This window comes from Corvus hawaiiensis, chromosome 5 (assembly GCF_020740725.1).
Source record: "Corvus hawaiiensis isolate bCorHaw1 chromosome 5, bCorHaw1.pri.cur, whole genome shotgun sequence".
In the NCBI taxonomy this organism is placed as follows: Eukaryota; Metazoa; Chordata; class Aves; order Passeriformes; family Corvidae; genus Corvus; species Corvus hawaiiensis.
In genome coordinates this window covers 721,707-748,079 of record NC_063217.1, presented here as the reverse complement: position 1 = coordinate 748,079, position 26,373 = coordinate 721,707, and the positions used below count along the sequence as shown (strand labels likewise).

At 43.4% G+C, this 26,373-nt stretch overlaps 1 protein-coding gene across 3 annotated transcripts in view; it reads right to left on the bottom strand.

Annotated features, from left to right (window-relative positions):
- The window catches only part of ATRN (attractin), a 159,502-nt gene that overhangs the window by 51,363 nt on the left and 81,766 nt on the right, over positions 1-26,373 (bottom strand). For all 3 annotated transcript variants that reach the window (XM_048304944.1, XM_048304946.1, XM_048304945.1), the window contains 7 exons: positions 25,578-25,811; positions 24,788-24,925; positions 18,734-18,827; positions 17,376-17,428; positions 16,077-16,171; positions 15,083-15,161; positions 14,536-14,693 (listed from right to left, as the gene is read on the bottom strand). In XM_048304944.1, coding sequence (XP_048160901.1) covers positions 14,536-14,693; positions 15,083-15,161; positions 16,077-16,171; positions 17,376-17,428; positions 18,734-18,827; positions 24,788-24,925; positions 25,578-25,811 — 851 coding nt within the window. The remainder of the gene's footprint in view (positions 1-14,535; positions 14,694-15,082; positions 15,162-16,076; positions 16,172-17,375; positions 17,429-18,733; positions 18,828-24,787; positions 24,926-25,577; positions 25,812-26,373) is intronic.

The window sequence follows — 26,373 nt, the reverse complement described above, 5'->3', positions numbered from 1 at the left end:
CAGCACCAAAGTTAACGAACAAAAAGCAGCAGGGAAAAGAGGAAAGCTGGGAGTTCCACAGGCTTCCAGCGAGAGAAAGCCACAAGCCAAATAAGCTGCAGGTAACATTTATGCAGATCTTCCTCTATTTCTCCCCCAAAACTCCACTGTCTTGTCTCTTTTTTCCTATGGTTAGAGGCAAGGATTCAATCTGACCTTGGAGAATACAGACAATGCTAACAGGACGCCATGGCCTGAATGCTGAGTGCCTGTGCTTTTGTCAAAGGGCCTGCTGTGAAACGAAGGGGGTTTAAGTATTCCTGAGTGATGCCAAAGTCATCAAAACATTCATTTTGCCCTCTAGAATAATGCTGGGGGGGAGAACTTCTCTTCTGCTCAAGAGTATTGTCATTCCCTGTTCCAGTTCTCCTTTAAACACAAACACAATGTGCTCTAATGAAACACATGGCCAAGATCCATGTTGATCTTGGTGCTCTCCACTCCAGAGGAGCACTGAGCCAACTCCAAGAGCCCTGGCGGTGAGGTTTTAGGAAAGAATGAGCCAGCACAGCAATCCAGCTCCACCACCTGAACATGGTCTCAGTTCTGCCACATGCTGCTGCTGCTTCCTGTGTTCTGTGAACATCTCTAATGAGCCATGGAAGTCGTTAAGGCAGTGGAAAGCTAATCATAGGAATGAAGGGCAAAAAGCCCTTCAAAAACACCCTTCAGAAGCTGGGATTTTAGAGCTGACCCTGCTCACTGAGGGATGAGCAAACACAGCAGCAACCTGAGATGAGCCTTTTTCAGACAGGTGGCTCTTAAATTGTCTCAACAATGTCAGTGCCAAGGAACACTTTACAGAAGGAAGCATTTGTGCACCTCTGCAGATGATTTATGGGATTTAGACACAGATTAAGACACCCAAATCCAGGATCACAGGGGTATTCCTATTAGCCCTTTACACTCAATGGAAACCTCATCTGTGATTCAGCTGACCAGTGCAGGTGCCTAAAAAATTATTACCTGACCAGTTCCATAACAGAACCATAAACGCTGAGGCACACAGAGACATCTCTTTGTAGACCCCTAAATTTCCATGGTGCATCCTTGCCCTTGGTTTCATGAATGCTCTAGAAGCTCCATTCGTTGCCTAAAAGGGGGTAAAAGCTATTGCAGCTGCCCTGGGACATTTCACCTGTCCTCCAGCTGCTGCTCCAGAACCACAGAAAGGGATGGGTTGCACGGGAGCTTAAAGACCATCTCATTACAACCCCCTACTATGGGCAGGGACACCTTCCACTAGACCAGGTTGCTCCAAGCCCCATCCAAGAGCTTTTGGGTGAATCCATACCCCAATCACACCACAGAAGCAGAAGGGCATTCTCTTTCAGAGGCACCACAGATCTCTATTTTAAATGAACAGCAAAACTGCACCCAAATTTGGAGGTTAGGAAGAAAATCTAACTAGATCCACAAGGAAAGATTCTCTAGACAGAAAGTTAAACCTTAGGTTTCAGAGAAGAAAGGGCCTTAACAGGAGTTAATTGTAACTTGAAAAACTCTGACACACAACAAGTTGAAGTGGAGCATGATTTGGAAGTGGGAGATCCCAGAGTCTGTAACACACCTGATGCTGTAGGTGTGGACTTCAGAAGCAGCACTGGAAGGGGCTCTCAGGTCTCCCTGGAGTCTTCTCTTCTCCAGGCTGAACACTCCCAACTCCCATTCTGTCTCCAGAGCAGAGAGGCTCCAGCACTTGGAGCACCTCCACAGCCTCCTCTGGACCAATTCCTCATCTACTGAACAGTTCACCCATCAAATCCATCTTTCTCCAAATCAGAGAGAACTTGGTGCAGCTGAAGAGGTTCCCATGCTCACATTTGCATTCTACAACAAGCAAAAATAAAACCCTCACTCAAATTTGATTTTCACAGCTACTACTCCGAGTCGCTGTGTTCCTGCGTGAAGGATGAAAGAGATTAATGACTTACTCCTCACCTGCTGCAATATTAACTGAGCCATTGAGCTTTATGGCACAAACACTCACTACTGTGCAAATATAAAACCTGGTTCACTTCTGAACTTATTCTGAGATGAAAATCGATTTATATTCCAATACTGTGCTGCCTTCCTGCAGTAGTCACAAATTGTCACTTCTCAGCTAATTGGCTGCAGTCAGCAGTTGGCTCAGAAATGCCAATTATACGTGTTTTGTCTTCCCTTGTGAACTCTCTGAGGTTGTGCAGAGCGAACACAGGCACGACTGTCTCTAAATTAAAAATAGTGCTTAAGATGTGGTCCCAAACTTCACTGCATCCCAGAAATTATCACACAAATCTGACAAATGAGAAGTATTTGTTCAATAAACAGCCAGGGGTTGAATTGTAATGCTCATCTAAATTTAAAGTGCACTAGGAAATAAAATTCTGGAATGTCCTGTAATTGAAACAGCAAACTCAGCTGAGACCCTGCACACCTCCACCTGACTGTAGCGCGCCCCAAGAAAGCTGAGGCAGAAAAAACTCAGTTCTTCTGAATCCTCAGTGAATTCTCCTGAATTCTCTGAACTTCTCAGTTCTTCTTTCAGGCCGCTCACAAGAAGAAAGACCCTGAGGGGCTGGAGCGTGTCCAGGGAAGGGAACAGAGATGGGAAAGGGCTGAAGAATTCCTGAGGAGCTGGAAAGGGGCTCAGGCTGGAGCAAAGGAGGCTCAGGGGGGACCTTGTGGCTCTGCACAAGTCCCTGACAGGAGGGGGCAGCCGGGGGGGTTGGGCTCTGCTGGCAGGGAACAGGGACAGGAGGAGAGGGAACGGCCTCAGGCTGGGCCAGGGGAGGGGCAGGGTGGACATCAAGAAAAATAGGGAAAGGGCTGTCCTGGGCTGGCACAGCTGCCCAGGGTGGTGATGGAGCATCCCTCCCTGGAGGGATTTAACAGCCAGGTACATGTGGCACTTGGGGACATGGGTCAGTGGTGGCCTTTGCAGTGCTGGGGGAACAGTTGGACTCGATGGTCTTAGAGGGTTTTCCAACGTAAGTGATTCTGTGATTCTGCGATTGCAACAATTGTTCTGGAGACAAGGAAGCTCAGAGGTATTTGGAAAGAGTGGTTAAAAATAAAGATCCTAAACCTTGAGACAGAAGGCAAGTCACCAGCAGGAAAACACTCCAATCCCCTGAGTTCCAGGTCCTTAAGCACCTCCCTCCAGTCCCAGCTGCTGCACTGTGGATGCATCTGGGAAGGATCCCGTTGCATTTGGGAAGGATCCTGTTCCCTGGCTTCATGCCGAGCAGAGCTCTGACACCATCTGCATGCAGGCTCAGTTACATTCGGCAGCATCCCAACTATTGCTGGAGAGTTTCAGCATGGAAAAAATTAAAACATAGCACATAACAGCTCAAACACTCACTCAGACCCTCAAAGTCCAGTAAAAATGAGCTTTACAGTCTACTGAGCTTAAAAGGAATAAACGTCGCTTTCCTAAAGAGCTGGTGATGTAAGTACACAAGAGGGAATCAAGAATAAAAAGAATAAAACAGCCAAAGCAATATTTGCAAGTTCATTTTTTTAGGCTTCAAAATAGCTGACAGATGGAAACAGGCAAAACCTTCTGTCTTGCATCATTTCTGACCAGACAAAACAGGGGAATAAATGCAAGACAGAGTTCAGGGTTGCAGTGGTATTAATGGGGAAAACAAGCTCTGTCTCCTTCCCTGAGGAGGCCGTGGATTCTAAGGATCATATTGGATGAGAAATTGAACATGTTTATCAACCTGTAGCAAAAACTCCTGCAATATTCCAGCTGCAGGAATCTCTACAGAAATTTTAAGGACTTTTCATCTTTAATAAAATAAAGTAGTAAAATAAGTGTATATATATTTATACATATTACATATAGAATCATAGAATGGTTTGGGTTGGAAGGGACCTTAAAGATTATCTAGTTCCAGCTCCAAACTAAATATATACTTATGTAAATAACCAAATTTAAATACCATTGAATGACAACATTCTTACATTATTACACAATACTGAAGTCACACGTTGTCTCAAACCTGGTGTCACATTATGACCTGAAGTGGCAGTAATTAAAACCCCCCAAATTTACTTTAAACAAACTACATAGCATCACAATCAGTTTTAAAGAGCCATGGAATCAGAATCATAGGGCTGGGCTGTTTTATTCATCACAAGTTTTTCTGTTGAGAGCCTTGGCTATGATTTCGTGTTCCAGAAATCTTAACATGAAAAACATAACTATGCTGGGTAGGGCAAAATGGACAACCTCTCAGTAAGCTCTTAAATTTGCATTAAAAAGGCCAGGTAGTCACTGTCTATCACTAAAGGATTTCTAGAACATGTAATTCACCATTTTGTCATGACAAATTTTCTAGTAAAATACTGAAGTGATAAATCAATTGATGGAATTTACCTCAATTCTCAGTCAAAATATCAATGTAATTTATTGATGGTTTGGGTCCAAGTGTGGGAAGGTGGATAGTGCTAATCTTGCATGCAAAACAGACTGTTTAAAGAAATAACTATACATGACACTTATAACTAAAAAAAATAATTTAAGAGAGAAACAATTTAGGAAAAAACCCTATGAAACCCCCAATCATTCCAGAAATTAATTCCCTTACAGGACTGTGACAGTACTACCTTGCCCTGACCCCAGCTCTTGCTTGCCAACATTGCTGTGAGCAACATTTGCCAATACAGTAAAAAAGAAGTCAAAAATCTTAATAATACAATGTCAGGAAAATAAGTGAGCGAAAAAGAAGTTTTCAGGACATTCCAGGAATGGGGTTTTTTTCCCAAAAGCAGCACTGCAGAGTCAGCTGAGAGCTGTCAGTGGAATGCAGGTGTCTCTGGCTCCGTGTTTGTGAGCCAAACCAGCCACAGGCTTTTGGGTTTGTCACCCTCTCCTAGTTCTGGATATTCTTTCCCCTGTGGTTTAGCCAGGCTGAATCCACTGTCGCATTTCAGTGTGTGGCTTCTTCTATTTTATTGCCAATACACTTTTCTCTTCTTGGTTAACTCTCCTCACTATTCTTCAACTCTTTAAATAAGCTTTTATAAAAAGAAAAGTATCTCACCTTTTTGCCTCCTCAGCAATGGCTCACAGCACTCATTTTATTAAATATATTTGAATTTGGGGTCTATATTTACATTCGGTGGTAGGTTATGGTGTTTTCAAGAGTTATTCATCACAGAAATACAGCAACTTCAAGCAACCAGCATTGGCCCTAACCAAGAGAAATTAATGCCTAATTCGGACTTTCCTTCCATAGAAGATTAATTCTGCAATTTTTTATATATTATATATTATGTACTATATAATTTATATATTATATTCATATATTTTCCAGCCCTGCACTTGAAAAGAGAAAAAAAAATCAGCTTCCTTAAAATTAAGGCAATCAATACATATGTCACTGTCAGATCTCAAAAAAATACAAGCTAAGAAATGCTCCTGGTATTATTAAACCTGAATCGCAGGCTGTCTCTCTCTGTTCTCCTATAACTTTTCTTATTTATGCAGCTGAAGTTTTGCAACAGGCACACAAAAAGACTTCTAGTGCTGTAGGAAGACATTACAATAAACCTCACAAAAGCTATGTGAGTCACTACAGATCATCCCAAGAAATCCCAAGTTGCAGATGTAAAACCCCAAGATTTTAACAGTTGCCCTTTCCAGGGCCTAAAGGGGCCCCAAGAGAGCTGGAGAGTCAAGGGCCTGGAGTGCCAGGACACAGGGAATGGCTTCCTACTGCCAGACTGAAGGGTTAGATGGGATTTGGGAAAAAATTCTTCCCTGGGAGGGTGGGCAGGCCCTGGCACAGGGTGCCCAGAGCAGCTGTGGCTGCCCCTGCATCCCTGGCAGTGTCCAAGGCCAGGTTGGACACTGGGGCTGGGAGCAGCCTGGGCCAGTGGAAGGTGTCCCTGCCATGGCAGGGCGGGAACAGGGTGCTCCTTCATCTCCCTTCCAACCCAAACCATTCCATGAATCTCTGATGAAAATCCACCCCCCCCCCCCCCACCCAACACAGCACCTGGGAAAAGTTTGGCATGAACAATTTTCAGGGTTGCTGAAGCTACAACCTCCTGTAAAAAAGACTGAAGTGGTACCACATCCTGCCAAGGGTTAACTGCCTTTGAGAGAAATCCTCCTTTTAAAGGATTTAAGAAGGTGCTAACAAAAATATTACCTAATCGAAAAGGGAACAACTTCTAAAAGGAGAAAAATGTCATCGGTTGATGCCAAAAAAAAAGGAAGCAGGAGCAGATAAAACACAAGCAGCTGTTTCATGTTTTAAAGGACCATTTAACTGTTCTGTTTTAAATCTTTCCATCCCACAGTAGATGATGTCAGTTTGCCTGTTCTGAAAAATCAGCATGTAATTGCATGTCTCCAAAAGTAATTACATTCAACAGCAAATTTCATCAGATTAACAAATTGATTTACATTTCATTGTTGCATTTCAAGAAAACCTCTCACATGGTGAGAGAAAATACAGGGAGAGAGGCCCAAAAGCACCTGCAGTTATAACTAAAGAAAGGCAAGGGACATCATTAGCAAACAACTTTGGCATTACAATGCTTTCAGAAGCAACAGAAAAAAAGAACATTTTTGGAATAAATGGTTCCAGAGAGTTGAGGATGATTTTATCTCTGCACCTACGTCTCTTCCTCATTAAATATGCATGAGGCACATGAGGACCTGGCAGGAAACCTGTCCAGATCAGCAACCTCACTGCAATTTCAAGCCCACATAATTATTTTATCGAAGTAATCACTACCTATCTCAATGTATTTTATTCTCTTTGGCCAACAACAAAGACACTTTTTCTTTACCCTCACCTAGAGCTCTCATTCGATGAGCCTGTGGCTTTTGATTTGAGAATGACACTAATTTAGAGAAAGGCTGGAAACCTCCATGGGCCATGTCCAGTCCTCAGGGGTTATTTATGCCCTGTATCAAATGCCTAATGCTTCCTCCAGAGAGGAATCAAGGAATTAGAGACAGCTCAGGCCCTGCTTTCTAACCGTGGATGGTTTCTTCGCTCGATCTTTTCCCATGTATTACCAAAGCCTTTTAGTCAGGCTCTAAACCTCAAAGAGTGGAAACGCAGAGAGCATCACTGCTGGCAATAACCATGTCACCTGAAAGAGGCTGAAAGCCTAACATAAAAGGAATGTGTGAGATCTGCTGTTCCTCCAGCTCTGTTCTGGGCCCTTCCTCAGATGGCAGGAGCTAAAGGTACCCCAAAGCTTTCCTTGGCTGTGGCAAAGTGTCATCCATCATTTAGCTCTGGAACAAAACAAATGTTTCCTGAACTACACTAAACATGAATGGCAAGTAAAATTAAAGCTTAATTCAAAGTGGTATTAATATTCCTGCTAATGCAGACCACCTGTTTTAGGGGTAATGTTGCCAATAAAACTAGCAGGGTGATGGGGAAGAGCACTAGAAGAAGAATTTCAAATCAAAACTGCTTTAATGAAGAAGCTTTACTTTGAAAAATGAGAATTTCAGAAGGTTTCAGTATTTACATACTGCAGGACACAACAGCAATGAAACACTGAAATAAACAATGATAAAGATCAGATCGACAGCTTTGTCTGAGGATTGTGGAGTCTTCTTAGGAATGTAATTCCTGGCAGTTTGTAAAATATTGGCTAATATTTCCAACTTAAATAGCCACGTTCACCATAAGAAAAAACAAGACCCATTCCTCAGCAGAATCTCAGTCTAGTGTATAATTCATCTTGACTCAGAAATGCAGCTGACGCCAGGTGGCTCCACCTAAATTTTGCCTAAGTACTAAAACAGGAAATACCTCCCGGCTAAGGAAAAGACCCATTTCCAACATCATTGCCAGCTCTGCTAAGCCAAGGAGATGTGAAGGGAATTTGCTCTCCTATATACCTACAGACATTTTCAGCATATGATGGAAACCAGGGGGAATTTTTTCCCAGGTCAAAGGAGGCAATTAGTAACTATAACACAATCCTATGGCAAACCCTTGGGTTGCAGAGAGAGGCAGAGAAGTCTTTTGATGCCTGTGAAACAACAGAGCTTCGGCTATTCCCTTAAAACAACTCAGGACAGAAGAAAAGGTCTTAAAAAAATTAGTAGTCACAGGTCTAATATACAAGGCACTTGAATCCAAGAAAGTGCCTGCTCTGAAATGTTTAATAGGAGCACAGTCATACTCCCAGATCTATCAGAAATCTCACATAATGCAGCAGTGCAGCTCTTCACTGGAGCACTAAAATGAGTGTTTTCCTTCCAAAGTTGGACACAGTCATCCTGGCAATGGGAATTTAAGCAAAGCAACAGAAGGCAGAGAGGGAGGGCCCCGAAGGAAGGGGATTCATTAAAGAGCACATCAGCTAATGGCTGACATCTCATTCCTGGGGATGGCACCTGCAACAGATCTGTACAGATCAGCTGGAGCTGTGACACCTGGATTTCTCCTACAGAGCCAGGCTGGGAGAGCTGGGGGTGTTCAGCCTGGAAAGAGAAGGCTCTAGGGAGACCTTAGAGCCCCTCCCAGGGCCTAAAGGCACTCCAGCAGAGCTGGAGAGGGACTTGGGACAAGGGCCTGGCGTGCCAGGGCACAGGGAATGGCTTCACACTGGCAGACAGCAGGGTTAGATGGGATTTGGGAAGAAATTCTTCCCTGTGAGGCCATGGCACAGGTTGCCCAGAGAAGCTGTGGCTGCCCCTGGATCCCTGGAAGTGTTCCAGGCCAGGTTGGATGGGGCTTGGAGCAGCCTGGGATAGTGGAAGGTGTCCCTGCCCATGGCAAGGGTTTGAATGAGATGATCTTTAAAGTCCCTTCCAATCCAAACCAGTCTGTGATTCTAGGATTCTGTGTGCCAGTCCAAACACAGTCACCTGTGACAGTCACCTGGATCATTGCCGAAAGAAAGCACCACAGACCAAATTATGGTTTAATTACAGCACATTTGAGCCTGTCCTCAATTTCCAGGTCTCCCATTAGTTACTGTTTCTGCACTTGACCTCCTGACACTTCCTGTGCCAGCTGCGATCCACTGAAGGGACATGAATTGTTTCCACCTTTCAGTTCACCACTCCCCCTTTCAGCAGATGAACCAGAGAGCAACACAGCATTTTGAGTGGGTTCACCAATATCTTCCTATCAGGGTAAACAGCATGTTTGGAAATAGGTCAATTAGGACAACGCATGATGTGACTGAGTTAAGCACTCCATAGATGGTCTTTAAGGTCCCTCCAATCCAGTTCATTTCATGAACTTTCTGTGTAAAAAGAGATAAAGATATAAAGGAGACTATATAGATAGACCATCCTGAAATAAATCAAGTAGAGGAAACCGGAAGAAAGTTTGAGAAACTAAAATTGAAGGCAGCAGGGGCAATTTTAGCTATTTTTCCATTACAGCCTTTATGAAATCTGAGTGGAAGGCAACAATTTAAGTGAGTTGAATGTTTCCCACTGGTTCTCAAATACTCTTCAAAGAGTGGGAGCTATGCAATGCTGCTGCAGCCTCCAGCACCCTGCACATGCAGCGATGCTATGTAGTTACAGTGGCACTCTTTGAAGCCCAACATGACGATGAATTGCCAAGACAATTATATATCGTGAATATCTAATGAGATTTTGCAAATGGTACATTTTGTATGCAAGGGCTGCAAAATTCCTTCACCTCTTTTTGTTTCTTGAAGCATTTCGTTCATAATTAACATTTAAACATGTTCAAATCAAAATCCTTCAACCAACACAAAGGAAAGAGAGGAGGCAATTGCCAGTTAATGATACAATTACAAACTGGTTTTGCCTTAATCAGCTCCTAAACATCTTACACATTCTCAGGACGTAGAGATCAATGCAAGATGCTCTGAATCTGAGAGGAAAAAGTCGAATATCAAATGGGACAGAATGTTAGTGAATGTAAACAATAGTTTGGGTATGAAACAAGACTAAACCACCAATTTCTATTTAGTGAGTGGTAGCAAACACCATCAGCAGTAAATTGTAACGAAGCAGAAAGCTTACACCCAGGGGAGAATTTGCTGCATTAGTAGATTGAATTTTCACCCCCCTGTACACTCTGGGGAGGGATTCACTCACTGGAATCAGCTCCAGGTAAATACATACTAGTTTCAACAGTGTTAAAACCTGCTGACATTTACACAGGTATCAAAGAGAGTTTCAAATTCTCACCATTAACTACTTGTCAGCTCCAGAACTGCAGTTTCACCTCAGAGTGAGCTCACTTTGCATGCATTGAAACCCATGAAGAGAACTCCTCTGAAAGTTTCTGCACTGAATTCCTTTGCTTCTTACTGTGCTACTGTACAGCTGATTATTTATAGTCAATCTCTCTCTTCTACTCTGAGCTAAATTTGGAAAGAGTAACAAAGCAAACTCACAATGAAGATTAAGCAAACAAAAACAGTGGGAAAAAGATTACTGTTACATTTATATAAGTGAAAAAAAAGCTCAACCCTTCAATGCCCACTAATGTCCTTTCCTAAAGGGTGCATTCCCACTTTGGGGGAAGATAGGGAATATTTAGAGCAAAGCTGAAGAGAGGAAGGTGAACAGCTGGGGTTTGTTAAATGCTTCAAAATTCCATGTGTCCAACGTTTGCAGCAAAGAAAAGCTCACAAAGCAGAGAGAATGGAAATATCCAGACACTGTTGACAAGACCTTACCTGGATTTTCAGGAAAGCTTGGCAAGGTAAGGCTTCAAGTGAACTCCTGCATGCTTGGAACTGCTCAGAAAGGAGGAATTAGGAAGATGATTGCTGTATTTTGAAGGCTTTCTGCATTTTGCTGCTTTAGTTCTTTTACTGAATAATCATTTTAAGTCATTAACCAGGCAGGAAAAGACATCCTAAACCAATATACTTTAAAAAAGAAATGAACTGAAGTGGTTTGGAAAAGAGGTGGAGCAAGACGGGGAAAGAAGAGCCAGAACTGAGCATTGGCAGGGACACAGCCATCTCTTACACAAAGGAGCATTTATACTTTCCAAGTGCAGATTTTAACAGGCAAGGAGAGTGAGTAAGAGACAGATTTCAATCAAGGACTTCAAGATAAAGTTTGTAATACTTAAAGAAAAAGTGGATTACAGAATTGCTTTGCAGTAAAAACTACATTTCTGAAGTTTTCTGTTGCAAGATTTTGTATAAACACTCATGTTTAAATACATCTGTTGTATTGAAATTGAAAATAAGCCAGGACAAGTGAGTGTATGCACAAGGACAGTTTACTAAGATATTCAAACAAAGAAAAACCCCCAAAAATATGACTTGGACATGCTGCACTGCCCAGGAACAGCCCAAACACACGCGTGAGCTGCCAGGTGATGCACACACATGAGGACAGAATAATTTCCAGCAGTTTGGCAGGAGCAGAATTTTCCTGACTTTGACATTCTCTATTAAAATCAGTGTAATTTCCAAAGGGAAATTGAAACATGTTCTGTAGCTGTGTGACAGTTTAATAGCGTACCTGCAATGAGGAATACTGTGGGAGACAAGCTAGGAGATAAGAGAACAGTTTGCATCCTGCACATACTGCAACATGGAGTTTTAATTAACAAGCCAGTCTGCCCTGAAGGACTGATCCCAACAGCACAGGAACTTTTCTGCAGTGAAATCAGGGATGAACCCCTCGGAAAAATAAATCAGAGAGGGAAAGGTCTAAATAAAAACTATTCCTGAGAAGAATGTAGCATGGGATGAGTCAAGGACTGACTTGAGCTAGGAAGTCTTAAAATCACAGAATCAGAGAATGAGGTGGGTTGGAAGAGATCTTAAAGCTCATCTCAATCCATCCCCCTGACATGGGCAGGGACACCTTCCACTATCCCAGGGTGCTCCAAGCCCTGCCCAACCGGCCTTGAACACTTCCAGGGATGGAGCTGCCACAGCTTCTCTAGGTATTTGTCCAAAAAATCTTTGTCCCAAAAACCTGTACCATGATTTAGCTTCTATTTTATCATATTGAACACAAACTACAAAGAGCCACAACTTCACAAAAATGAAAAAAATTGGGGTATGGAATGGACAGGTAGGAACACAGACTGCAACTAAGGGAAGCTCAATCCATCACAGCAGATTGCACAAGACCTGAAAGGACACAGTCAGTCCTGGTTTTTAGCTATGCACTGAAGAGGAAACTAATAGAAATACTATGGACCACAGATTCCTGGTTGCTGCCAGACTTTTTCACAAAAAGTGTGTCTCAACGAAAAAGAGCTGATGCTATTTTAGACTTTGTTTTGGCAAGTAATAAAGGCATTAAGAAGAGCTGGTGATAAAACATTAACTTGGATTGAGTGCATACAAGCACATTCACATTAAATTAAGGATAAAGAGAGGTTAAGTGTTGTAAGAGAATCAAAGTTCACTCTTTAACTATGAGAAATGAAATCAAACAGTAAAATCAAGTGGACTAAGGAGATCAGGAATGGGAAAGCTGCCATCTAAATATTTCTCTCAGGTCAAAGATGCAAAACTATTTGAAAGCTGCATCCTCAGAGCTAACCTCAAAAGGAACATGAGGATCAATTAAAGAGACTTCATATTAAGGAGAGGAAAGGATTCATTAGCAATGTCTTTAAAGCCAGCAAGAAGTAGAGAGATCAAATAAGAACTGCCAGAAGTCAAGCTGTGCCAGAGCTCAGCAAATGAAAACAAAGCATACAAGTAAAGAAAACCAGGAGGGGAAGGGAAGAGGGGATGCTGTAAGAAGAGGTATGAAGAGTTTTCATTAGGGACAAGGACACTGAACATGGGTGCAAGGCAGTGTTTAATGGGAATGAAGTTACAGGAGATACACAACAAAGGTAGAGACAGAACTCAAGTGTTTTGATGCATTCAGAGCCAGGGAAAGCACACAACACGCATCCCAACTCCAAAAGAAATGGTTCATGAAATAGTATCCTCTGGAATAAAGCTGTTAAAGCAGTTTACTATCTGAGCATGGCTGCGCATGGAACATTTAGAACTTGTACTTAGGGAAGAAGGGAGAATCTAAATATTCCCCCTCCCAAGACCTCTAGAGAAAGCAAAGTTTCAAGACAAGTTGAATGAAAGAACTTAATTAGTAAATGAAAAACTGAAATGAACAAGCAGTGGAGCTGACAACAGTAACCTGTGCCATACCAGTTCACTATCTTCTGTTTGGAAAAATAATTTATTATATAGACCTAGGCAACAGAACAGAGCTAATCCAAGTTTCATTATGGATATCAATATAATGGGAATTCTTGGGTGAGATAAAGATGGTGAAGAATATTTCAAGAGTTAAGAGGGCAGAAGTTAGTTCAAGGATGGCATCTGAACAGAACGACTGATACATTCATGTCCTCAGAAAGTCCTGAGGAGGCCCCGGAGCTGCTCCAGGGCTGGAGCCCCTCTGCTCTGGATCAGGCTGGGAGAGCTGGGAATGTTGCCCTGGAGAAGGGAAGGAGCCAGGGAGAGCTGCGAGCCCCTTGCAGGGCCTAAAGGGGCTCCAGGAGAGCTGCAGAGGGACTGGGGCCAAGGCCTGGAGGGCCAGGAGGCAGGGAATGGCTTCCCAGTGGGAAAGGGGAGCTTGGGCTGGGATGTTGGGAAGGAATTGCTGGCTGGGAGGGTGGGGAGGGGCTGGGCTGGAATTGCCAGAGCAGCTGGGGCTGCCCCTGGATCCCTGGAAGTGTCCAAGGCCAGGCTGGACAGGGCTTGGTGCAACCTGAGCCAGTGAAAGCTGTCCCTGCCCATGGCAGCAGGTGCAACAAGATGATCTTTACAGTCTGTTCCAACGCAAAGCATTCCATGATCTCTGTTCCAGACCTCAAAGGATTTTGTCCTTCAAAGAACACCCACATCACTCTGAGCACACAGGGGGTTGATACTTGACGACCCCACTGCAAGAAGGAGGCCGAGGCTCCTGTGAATTGTGAGCTGCCTCAGCAGCTGCAGAGTCGCTGTGACTGCCATCACAGAGTGATTCTGTCTGATTTTATGACCACCAAGCTTCATCCACTGCTTCTCCTGCACCAGCTTCATCGCCACAGCACTGCCTGTCAACCAACTATACTGAATGAAGTGAAAGAATGAGCTTGTCCCTCTTGTCCTGCACATGCCACCAGCCTTAGGCAGCAGCAGGAGAAAAGGGATGGTCCTCGAGCTGTGCCTTTTGAGAACCAGACACTGAAGCGCCACTAAAGTATTTCCTCTGTCTGCTCTTTCCAGGCTTCGTCTTTAGCTTTATCAGTCTTTTTCTACAACATCAATATCATCAATCTGAAGTCACACACCTCGTGAAACACAGCCCTGTTAATAAGTGTGTCACTTTATTTCACAGCACATCTTCAGATCCACTGGGCTGAGGCCAACATCAGAAGATGCCTCACACCTTCCTCTTATCCAGGAACATCAAACTCTGTCTGCTGTGGGATTACACCAAGGCTGGTTCAGCTTGGAAACTCCAAGCACAGCAAACTGCCACAGTTCTTGAGAGAAACAAAAAAAGCACCTTTAAATAATTTTACATATATTAGCAGCTCTTACCTGTATTTTTATGGGCCAGGTGAAATTGCTGACGTAAACAAAGAATGTGATGTTCGGGTTGTTGCGGAAATCAAATTTCTCATTGGAGAAACTGTCCTTGTATTCTTTTATATTGGTTCTGGAAACAACTGGAATTTCCTCCCCAGCCTGCGTGCCAGCTGTTGTAAGGAGTAGCAAGAAAAGATGTTTCAATGTGTATTTAAGAAAACAAACAAAAGGGCAAACCAACCTAAATTCTAATGTTAAAAAATTAACTATTCATTCAAAACCAACTATTTCAAGATGCACTGCATTATCAAAATCAATGTGTGCCAAGATGTTGCATTGTTAAAAATAAAATTTGCACTTTTAATGTTTACAAAATACACTATTAAAGTTGAAAACATAGGTTTTTTAAACATTTTACCTCCTCCCTCAGGCTGACTATTTAAGAACACTACACAAAAAGTACATAGGTTAAAAACCCCCCAAGTTTTCCCAGTTAAATTTGCATTTGTCAGAAACTGATAAAGAAGCTCTCAAGTTACTTAGATCATCCTCAATTCACCTGCAAAACTTGTGGACCAAGTAATGTTGAGGTTGAAGTTTTTAGATGCATTGATGAACATGTCCAGGTCTCTGTTTTGCTAAAGGAAGAAAACAAAGAGGAAACCCCATTTTTAGGATAAGCAATTTTACTGTACTGTTTCCTAGGAAATCTTCACTACAAAAAATTATCCTGAAATTTGTTACTTACATAAAGAAAATACATCAAGCTAAAAACTTTATACTACATTTTCTGAAAGAAGCATTCTCCTCCTCAAGGAAAACCTAACAAAGAATAAGAAAGTCACGCATATAGAATATCACAGGAAGAACTGAGACACAAGACATGGGGTGAAAACAAGCAAATTGTCTCTGCTCTGGAGACAGGCTGAGAGAGATGGGATTGTTCAGCCTGCAGAAGAGAAGTGCCTAAGAAGTGCCTAAAGGGGCCCCAAAAGAGCTGGAGAAGGACTTTGGACAAGGGCCTGGAGTGCCAGGACACAGGGAATGGCTTCACACTGCCAGAGGGCAGGGAGAGATGGGATACTGGGAATAAATATGAGGGTGGGCAGGCCCTGGCACAGGGTGCCCAGAGAAGCTGGGGCTGCCCCTGGATCCCTGGAAGTGTTCCAGGCCAGGCTGGACATTGGGGCTTGGAGCAGCCTGGGACAGTGGGAGGTGTCCCTGCAGAGGACCTGGTAGAGGGTTTGGAGCAGGATGATCTTTAAGGTCCCTTCCAACCCAAACTGTTCTGTGATTTAAAAAAACTGGAATGGCTCAGAGGTTGTTCAATCAACTGGAAAGAATCAGCTGTGGCTCCTTACGAAATTGTACTGTGATGATTTGGGACTGCACAGCCAAGCCAAGGTCAGAAAGCTCTGGCTGTTCCAGGGAGCTGGACACACCTTCCACACCACAAGACTACACCTGGAGACCCACAGAACTGTAACGATTCATCGCCTCCAGGGCTAAGAGAAGACAAAGGACAAAGTTAAAGGGGAAAATAGAAAATTTACCTCTTCAGGTGTTGCTACAAAATTGATTGCTGTGTAATAGCGATCGTCCTCCTGGGAAAGGCTGAAGGTGAACTGATAGTCGATGAGAAGAGTATCTGTAAGGAATGCAGGGAGACAGTTATCCCACCTCCTGGAATAAAGAAACTTCTGTAAAGGAAGGCACGGTCTCACTGAAGGGTTTCTTGGACAACCAGGACATGACACTGTCATGACACTGCTACAAATGACTCCAACCTACATATGATCCCACTTAAGGAACAAAAAACTCTGGGAGTTGAGCCTAGAGGGGGAAGAGAGGTGGCTTATACTTGCCAGGCAACAGCCTCCAGCCTTGATCTAAATCAATATCCTACCTATACATTGTAAAAAACATGCCAAAAGATTTACTTTTCCAGCCTGCAATACCTCTGTGATCTAAGGAAATAGCAGAAAAATTCAATAGCTGTGTAATTCCCACTTGGAAGGGGATAATGCACAGCACAAAGAAATATTCAAGGAATAGAACCAAGCAAGACTGGATCTGGACAGCACAAGGTTCTTCCTGTAAGAGTTGGTAAGTTTTGCCTTTCCCCACTTTTTGCCCATTTAACCATCCCTGCCATTTCAGCAAGGAATTTGGTCATTCTTACACAGAGATTGTCATGAGAAGCCAGCAGTGCCCTTGTTTGGCCACACAAGCAGAATTCAAATATGACAAAACCAGCCAGTTGATCATTTCTGTGCTGGACAAAACCACTATTGGAGACTTTATGTAATTTAAGATTCTATCTCTCCACGCCTGCCAGGCTGCTGATTGCTAATATTTGCAAATAGAAGCTGGAAAGTTTCCATTAGGTAATCTGAATCTTGGCAAAGGATCTTCTGGAACTGCATGGGAATCCAACTGTTCATTTCAGAGGAAACGTGGCAATTTTGTAATCCATTCTAACATGGACCAGAATTTAAAATAAACAGTATTTTGCATTTATACAAATTCTAGACATTCTTTGTTTTTTACCTACTAGGAATATAGTTTAGAGGGCTCTCCAAAAGACCAGATTTCATCTCAGTCATATGCAAAACATTCAAAATAGTGTTCAAAAGATCCAATCATCACAGAGACCTTATCAAGAAAAGCATTTTCACTCTCTTTAAACAATGCATTTGAGAAAAGTGAAGGTTTTTAAGCTATTTTTTTGTCCTTTCCTTAATCCCCCATATTTTAAACACAGGTTGAGGCAACTAAAACAAGTTTTAAGTAAGGTATTTTAAACTTCAAGCACATTTTTTATCTCCAAACAAAATCCCAAGGGTACTCACAGTAACACGTTCCTTTAAGTGGATTTCCCTGATATCTGTTTTCCACTTCACACCTAAAAAGAATACATATTTTTTAATAAATGGATTTTTTTTGCAGTTCTGTGTATTCCCAGCCACTAAATACCGGTAAATACAACCTGTGCTGATAACAGTATACAATTAAAGATGAATGTCTGAGCTAGACTGGGTTGATGAAGAAATTCCATGTTCCCTGCAAGTCCAACTCACATGCAGTAAAAATGAAATATAAAATTCTAGATATTAACGTTTGCATCCACTTGGAAGGTATTTATTAGCTCTTCACAATGCATGGAACTGGATTAGCTTAAGTCATTTATGGCCATTCCAGCTTCTATCCTATAAACGTTTATTCATGTGAGCAATGCTTTAAAAATAAACCTGGCAGTGAAATTATTTGGAATTAAATTATTTCCACTAACATTACACTAAAAGCATTTCTGTTATGTTACAGAGAAACCTCCAGCAAATTTGTTGCTCTAAAACTGCTCCATTAAACTGCTTGAATGTCAAAGGCTCATTTCGGATATATTTACACTCCCACAGCATCAGAGAGCACGGACAGTAAAATCTACCAATTAAAAAGAAACTCTTGAGGGAAAAAGTGAAGTGGAGAGAGCCCAGAGGAGGCCCCAGAGCTGCTCCAGGACTGGAGCCCCTCTGCTCTGGATCAGGCTGGGAGAGCTGGGAATGTTCCCCTGGAGAAGGGAAGGAGCCAGGGAGAGCTGCAAGCCCCTTGCAGGGCCTAAAGGGGCTCCAGGAGAGCTGCAGAGGGACTGGGGCCAAGGCCTGGAGGGACAGGAGCCAGGGAATGGCTTCCCACTGCCAGAGGGCAGGGATGGATGGGATACTGGGAAGGAATTCCTGGCTGTGAGGGTGGGCAGGCCCTGGCACAGGGTGCCCAGAGCAGCTGTGGCTGCCTCTGGATCCCTGGAAGTGTTCAAGGCCAGGCTGGGTGGGACTTGGAGCAGCCTGGGACAGTAGATGGGGTCCCTGCCCATGGCAGGGGTGGAACAGGATGATCCCTAAGGTCCCTTCCAACCCAAACCATTCTGTGATTTTATGTATAGTTTGGGAGATGGGGATTTTTTCACCCATCCCCTCTGCGTGACATTCCCAGTTGAATTGTTTTTAAAACTGGAAGTCTTCAGGAAATCGTTCTGTTCATGATATTCCCCAGGGGAAGCACGGCTGGCTGCACCCTCGGTGCAGTCACTCAACTGTCAGGAGGAAGAAATGAGCAGAGGCATCATAAACACAACCATTAAAAAATGGGGGGGTGTCCAAGGTGGTATGTGCACAACTTTTTGATTTCAAATAACAAAGGGAAATGAACTCACAGTTGACACTCATCTCCTTTGATTCCCTTGGTTGTGCAGAAACATTTCCCTGTGTTTGTGTTGCAGACGGATGCATGGCCATTGCACTTGCAAGCTGTTGAGAAGAGAGGGGAGAAGATGCAACGTTGAATGAAGAAGAGAAACAAATTCAATAGCAATTAAGTCCTTTAGCTGTCAAACTGAGATACATCAACAATTACCGTGCAGATGAAAACCCATTTGGTGCTCTTTACTTTCTTTGAGCTACAGAAGGCAGATGAAAATAGACCCTTGCATCAAAACCGAGCAAGCACAAGCTACCCAGGACTGATGTTTTCTAGGAAATCATCATCAGACTGTGCTTTTTCGCCTCAAAAATTTATTTAACTTCCTCTGCTGTTGTTAGACAGCAGGGCTGATATCATAACTAGGAAGGAAAAGATAGTATTTGGAATAATTTTGGGCTTGCTAACACATTTCAGCCAAACTCAAAACTCTTGAGAAAAGAGTTTGGAAAATAAAACAAAGCCTGTGGGACTTCAAGGGTTTTTCCTAGAAATAAATAAATAGGCCTTGGGAAAAATAATGTCTCATCAGTCCTACTGAGGAAATAATGTCATTATCAACAGCATCAGCAGAAACAAATGGTGCTAAGATGATTACGTCCATGCTGGAACTAGTTTGGGGTGCATTCCCCAATATATTTTAGGATAATTTTGCACTGAATGTCATCGAGTTGTGGTTGAAGCAAACCTGCACAGCCCTGAACAACTTCAGGTTTGGCACATGCCCAAAACAGACCACCTCATACACCTGAGTCTGTTCAAGATCCAATCCAAGGTAGCACGGTGGGGACATACAGTAGATTTTCTTCACAAAAATGCTCCTGATTTAAACTAAATGCTCATATTGACACACTTTGAGACCTTTATTCATAAAGATGTAGAAGAGAAACATGAAAAAAAAAACCCAAACCAAATCAACAAATAAGAACAAAGCCTACACAACCAGTTGACTTTGATATCTCGCTCACTATCACTGGAAGAACAGATATAACAATTTCTCCTAGTATGCAGGTGCCTTTTAGTAGTTGTTCTGCCAATGAAGGTGCATCCATCTGGAGCTGCACATAGCAGAGTGTACAATGTAAGGAAAAAACTACACAAAGCGAAGATCTCGTTTTCGGTCCCTGAGCTTGCTGGGAACAAGGCGCTTTGAAGGCCGGAGCCTCCCTGCTAAGAAGACATATTCCTCCTCACTAAGCAGTCATGCCAATCAATGTACCAGCAGATTCTTAGACATGAAGTCCCCAGTCCTGAATATCTCTGCCAGCCTTGGACCTTATTATAGGAATCCTTTTGATATCTTCTTTCTGCTGGCACATAATGGAAGCTATACTGTATCAGCAACACTTAATTGTGCTTCTCAGATGCAAGGGAGAGGTTTCCAAGCAGCAACACAGACATAAGAGGAAGAAGCTAAAAGGCCTATTGTGGGAACAACGAGACAGAATGAAAATTCAACAAAATAATTGTATTCTGTGAAGGAAACACACTTTTCATTAGAGCCACTTAAAGAAAAATAAGTCTTAGTACTATTGAGAATGTCTTCTTTTCTTACACTTTGCACAAGGGAAGCAAAGTGAAGCTGGATCAATATTCAAGATGAACACACATGAAATCTCCTGATTTTTAAACCTCAAGTTGTTTAGAGGCAGATTGCAGCATCTTGAGCAATAACATTAATTTTTCTTTCCTCTCTGCTCTTCAGCCACATGCATATCAAGAAGACTGAACACTCAAATATTCCCATTTAAAACAACAGAATTTATTCATTTATCCACTTTCCTACAAGCCTGTAACTGGAGATCATTTACTAAAGAACTGGAATATGCACAAAGAGACATTTTCTCATTGCTTTTCAGAGAACTTTAAACTTTGGAAACAAACTATTGATAGAATGTTCCTGACAACCTCGCTGGAGTCTACAAATGACAATTTCCCGCCAGAGTTGGATTATGGAGCAGAAACCCAAAACCACTGGAAAAGGCCTTTTGACTGTGAATCATGGTAACAGCCTGATGATGAACCACCTTCCAGTGAGCCTTCTTCCACCTTCTTCACAAACCATGGGTCATGGACTCATTCGGAGATGGGCATGGGGATCGTTACTCCTCTTTCTACATTTGTGAGGGTCCAGCTTCCCAATGGCAACACCGTCACCCACCTGCCCAACACTATTCTTCCATGCCACGTGCTTTAGCTGCCCTGCAGGGCCCCCTGAGCCCTGGAAGACGGAAACAGGCAGGCCCGTGGCACCAGCAACTCATGGGCCACCAGCAAAGGCTGCATGGATGTGTTCGGAAGCACTGCCACAGCTGCAATCTGATTTCAGGCATAATAGTGCCTTTCCTTCGCTTGCAAATAACTTCCTTATCTCCCACCAGCATATTTTCATGGGAAACTTTAATCAGAAAATTCAGAAAAATCCTGAAGGCAGAGAAAGCACCTTGCAGCTATTTTTACATTTGATGTGCTGTATTTCCTGCCCTTCCTGATTAATACTCCTCTACTTAGACACTTCCTAAAAGCAACCTCTGAGGAGTGATTTACCTGCCATTTAGTTATTATCTGCCTAGCTCTGCCAACACCAGGGTGCATGATGTGATGCAAACAATTTTTTCAGGGAAATAACTGCAGTTTGACAAAATATTTTCAATACAAGTAATATAACCTTGTGTTGGGACTTTTTACAGGGCTATGTAGGAGTGAAGGCATTGAAATAAAAGAGAGCAGGGTTAGATGGGATATGGGGAAGAAATTCCTCCCTGTGAGGGTGGGCAGGCCCTGGCACAGGGTGCCCAGAGCAGCTGTGGCTGCCCCTGGAACCCTGGCAGTGCCCAAGGCCAGGCTGGACAGGGCTTAGAGCAGCCTGGGATAGTGGAAGGTTTCCCTGCCCATGGCACGGGTGGAATAGGATGGCCTATTGGAACCCTTCCAACCCAACCATTCCATGATCCCATGACTCACACTAGGCAATGAGTGTGCAAACACACAGATGTTTGTGTGTCAGGCTGGAGTGTACAACAACCGTCTCCAGCATGGCTGTGACTGTGGGCTCTAAAAACAGAGCAGCACAAAGTATTGCTCACAAATGCACAAAAAGAGTGAAATCAGCACATTATTAACGGGAAAGGATGGAGGGACCATGGCTCAGAGAAGGGAGAAAACAGGAGCTGGCTCTGCTGCCTGTCAGCCAATCCTTATCTGAAGAATTCCCCTCTGGAAAGGTTTTCACCAAGCAAAAATAACTAATGGGCAGCAGTCAGCCTGGCTGCACCAGATAGGGTGATTTGCTCTTGCTTTCCCTTTCCCAATCCATCTCAGTCTTTCTGCCCAGGTTCCTGTTTCCCTCATTCTTTCCCCCTTCCCAGCAAATAGTGTTAAATCACAGCAAATTAAAAACCTGGACCCAAAGCACTTGAGAGCAAAGCACTTCTGACATGAGCTTCTGGTTCCATCAGATAAGGAATGAATGCTGTTCCACAACCTCTCAACACATTTTCTAATTTCTTTTTCAGGCATCTGGATGATTTCAGTCTGTCATTCATTATCTAACAACAAACTATTTTGGGACAATCCTTATGCACAAGAGTCCAAAGGAACTTACTCTCCATTTTCAGACACATAGAAAAGCGACACCTACCAACAGGCACATTGTGATCCAATGATTAAACCTGAAAGCTCAGGGTAGAATTCTGTATTTTCTCAGGCAACTCAGCCTCAATTTATTCATTACTGCATTTCAAAGTATCTTCACCCAAAATGAGTTTATGAGTATCAGCAGTATTTAATCTGGCAGATAATGTTGTGAAATCAAGTGTCAGGGATGCACCTTCTCTTTTGTACCTGTGCTGTCTGTTGGAATTCCATATCCCTTTTCTCTAAGGGAGGCAGCTGTATCCCTGTGAGTTTTTCACCCCCTTCCTCGAATCTGTCCATTGGGAAGTTCTTCATAGCCTCAACCATCACCACCTTCCTCCTGCCTGAGGAAACAGGACTCCATGCTCCAGCTACTGACTCTCATCTTCATCCAAAAGGTCAGCACTACTTCCAGTAAACGCACTAAATGAATATTCAAGTATTTTCTACTGGATTGTCTCCACACTTGGAAGAAGCAACAAAAAGTCTTCAATGTCCGCTCACTAATCACCTCCGCTTTGATCTTCCAGGATGGCCACAAACCACCCACACTCATTTCACAGAAGTACTGATGCTACTCTGAGCAATGTTATTTTTATTCTACCTCTTCCACCACTGTATCTAATTGTCTCATTCCACCTCACTATACTCCATTAACATAATCCACTGGGACCAGGGCTGTTTAACATCTCTGTTGGTGACAGGGGCAGTGGGATTGAGGAATCCACAGCAAGTTTGCTGGTGACAACAAACTGGTATGGTCAGCATGCTAGAGGGAAGGGGGGACATCCAGAGGGACCTAGACAGCATCCAACGGTACCTGGATGGCATCAAGAGGGACCTGGACAGACTGGAGACATGGGACTGTGTGAACCTCATGAATTTCAACAAGGCAAAGTGCAAGGTCCTGTACCTGGGTTGATGCAAGCCAGAGCACAAACACAGGATGGGTGGGGAATGGCTGGAGAGCACCCCTGTGGAGTAGGACTTAGGGGTGCTGGTGGATGAGAGCTGGACGTGCCCCAGCCCAGAAACCCCCTATGCCTTGGGCTAATCCCCCAGTGTGAGCAGCAGGGGAGGGGGGAAATCTGCCCCTCTGCCCTGCTCAGGTGAGAGCCCACCTGCAGAGCTGCCCCAGCCCTGGGGCCAAGAGCAGAAGGACGTGGAGCTGCTGGAGAGAGCCCAGAGGAGGCCCCGGAGCTGCTCCAGGACTGGAGCCCCTCTGCTCTGGAGGCAGCCTGGGAGAGCTGGGAATGTTCCCCTGGAGAAGGGAAGGAGCCAGAGAGAGCTGCGAGCCCCTTGCAGGGCCTAAAGGGGCTCCAGGAGAGCTGCAGAGGGACTGGGGCCAAGGCCTGGAGGGCCAGGAGGCAGGGAATGGCTTCCTACTGCCAGAGGGCAGGGATGGATGGGATGTTGGGACAGAATTGTTCCCTGGGAGGGTGGGCAGGCCCTGGCACAGGGTGCCCAGAGAAGCTGCATCTATCCCATCCCTGGAGATGTTCCAGGCCAGGCTGGATGGGGCTTGGAGCAGCTGGGATAGTGGAAGGTGTCGCTGCCCATGGCAGCAGGTTTGGAGCAGGATGAGTTCTAAGGTCCCTTCCAACCCAAACAATTTCACGATGCTGTGATTAAATATCTTAGGAGAAAGAAGCACGTTCCCTCACATCTGCACATCTGCACCTCTCACAGCTGGATTCTGGTTTACAATTGGTCTCCCCAGTGCCACAACACTGAAAAATTCACAGCAGTTCAAAACCATGTCACAAGGTTGCAGGTCAAAACTCCAAGACTTCCATGTATATTTCTCAATACTAAATGCATTGGTCTTTCCCAGTTTGCTAACTGGATCTTGCACACCTGAAAACAGTTCTTTGTGCCAGAGAGTCCCAAAGGACTTTACAAACTGGAATGCAATTTTAACAGGGTTCTCCTAATCCTCAGCTGAAATCCAGCCAAGTCCTCAGTGAAACATGGCAAGCTTTTATGAAGCAGACAATTTTAACTATAAACACACAACACATTAACCAAATGGAATAGAAGGTGAAACTTAGATAAGCAGACATTTGTTCAAGACATTCGAATCAACACTGTTTCTTCTAAAAACAGGATCATCAAACACTAAAATACAAACATTTTTCACTGTGGTCATTCCAAGTTTAGAAAGGAGGGTATAAAATCATCTTTATGTGCAATGAAAGTAATTTCACTCAGCAGTTTGAGTGTCTTCGATTTGAAGAAACAAGAATTGAGCCTTGCCTGCAGGAAAGAAAACATGAATTATCAGGATATAATTTGTGTTAAGATAGCGGAGGAATGAGCAAAGAGTGAAAAACATGGAAAAGCTCAGTGCAGGAAGCTCGAAGGCAGCACTTACGCTGACACGTGCCCCCGTTGGTGGGATCCCCGTAGTAGCCCGAGATACACGTCTCACAGTGTTTGCCCGTGGTCAGGTTTTCACACTTCTCACAAATGCTCTCATTTACACACTTGCTGTGCCCGTTACACTGACAGGCTGAAGAGAACAGGAAAATGATGAGTATTGGTGCTCAAATGTAGTTCACAGAGACGCTCAGGAGTCTGCACTGTGCAGAAGATAAATGAAACCATTGCATTCGCCTTCCGAGAGGTTCTTGTCTCTTGCTAGCGATACGTGGAGCCAAAGACAGGTGTATATCAAAAAACTGGAATTGAATGCAATACACAGAAAACTGAACTGCAAAACATTACATGCATGTTGGACTGGAAGCTGCTGGTGGGGTGGATTTACAAGGAACGGGGAGGGAAGTGTTGGTTTTGTGTCAAAAACATTAGTTAAAAATCATCCTAAGTATTACTAATACTTAAGACAACCTTCAAAGGAAGATCCGCCTTTCTTTCAAACAGCCTTAAAATAAATAAAGGAACAAAAGTTAAAATCTCATTAAAGGTTTGTAGGGAAAGTAATTATTTCTCTCAAGTAATAAATAATAATGTCTTCATGCAGCAAACCTGTGCAGCTCAGCTGCACAGCTCCTTCCACCTCCAAGTGTGTAGCTCCTACTTATATTCTATACTCCTCTCCTCCCTCTATTAGCAGGAGGGAACACAGACATCCCCATAGCCTTAAAAACTCTCTCCCCTTGCATTTAATCAAAATGCTGGACAATTAAACACCACTCATTTACCTGGACACTGAATAAAGGACCAGTTATAGCTGTTCTCCACAGGACACATAGTGACATTAAGGACAGGCTCCAAGCTGTGTTTCCCTGGAGTGGATGGGGTCGGCATCTTGACAGGACCCCGGTAAGAGCCTTCGATGCACTTCCCCTTCCCAGTGTTGCTCGGATCCGTGCACCACCCACAGCCAGGCTGCTCCAAGCACTGAGCACATGTGCAGTAGCCTGAGCAGTTCTCAGCTATAAAAAAACAAACATGGAATTGTGGAATAAATCACTATGTCAAACACAGGCAACAAAAAACGCAGAAAACCTTGTATTTTTACCTCAACAAAATATTTATCTTATCAAATCTAGAAATATTTATTCTGATATTCACAGTAACATGTTTGTTCCTATCAGCATATTTATTCCAGAATCTAAAATAACTATTAACAAAGTTTTCATTAATCAGTGAGTTACGAAACAGCACAACACACACAGAGGTTTTTCAAACCATTACACACCACCCTCTAACACCAGAGGTTAATGTTCCCTCTAGAAAGCATCTCTGATTGATTTATAATAGATCAGATGATCAAATGAGCCACCTGGAAGCAAAGGCTAAAAACTGGCTGGTTTAGTCACTTTGAGCCTCTTCCTGCCACATTTCAGTATCACATGCTATTATTTCAAGTATTTATCTAAGTCAAAAAGCATAGAATACAAGTAGAAGAATAAAATTCCACCCTTTAGCCCCTCCTTTCTCTAATGGGATGGGATTTCAGGGGTGACAAACTCTTTACATACAGAAAACTTTTTC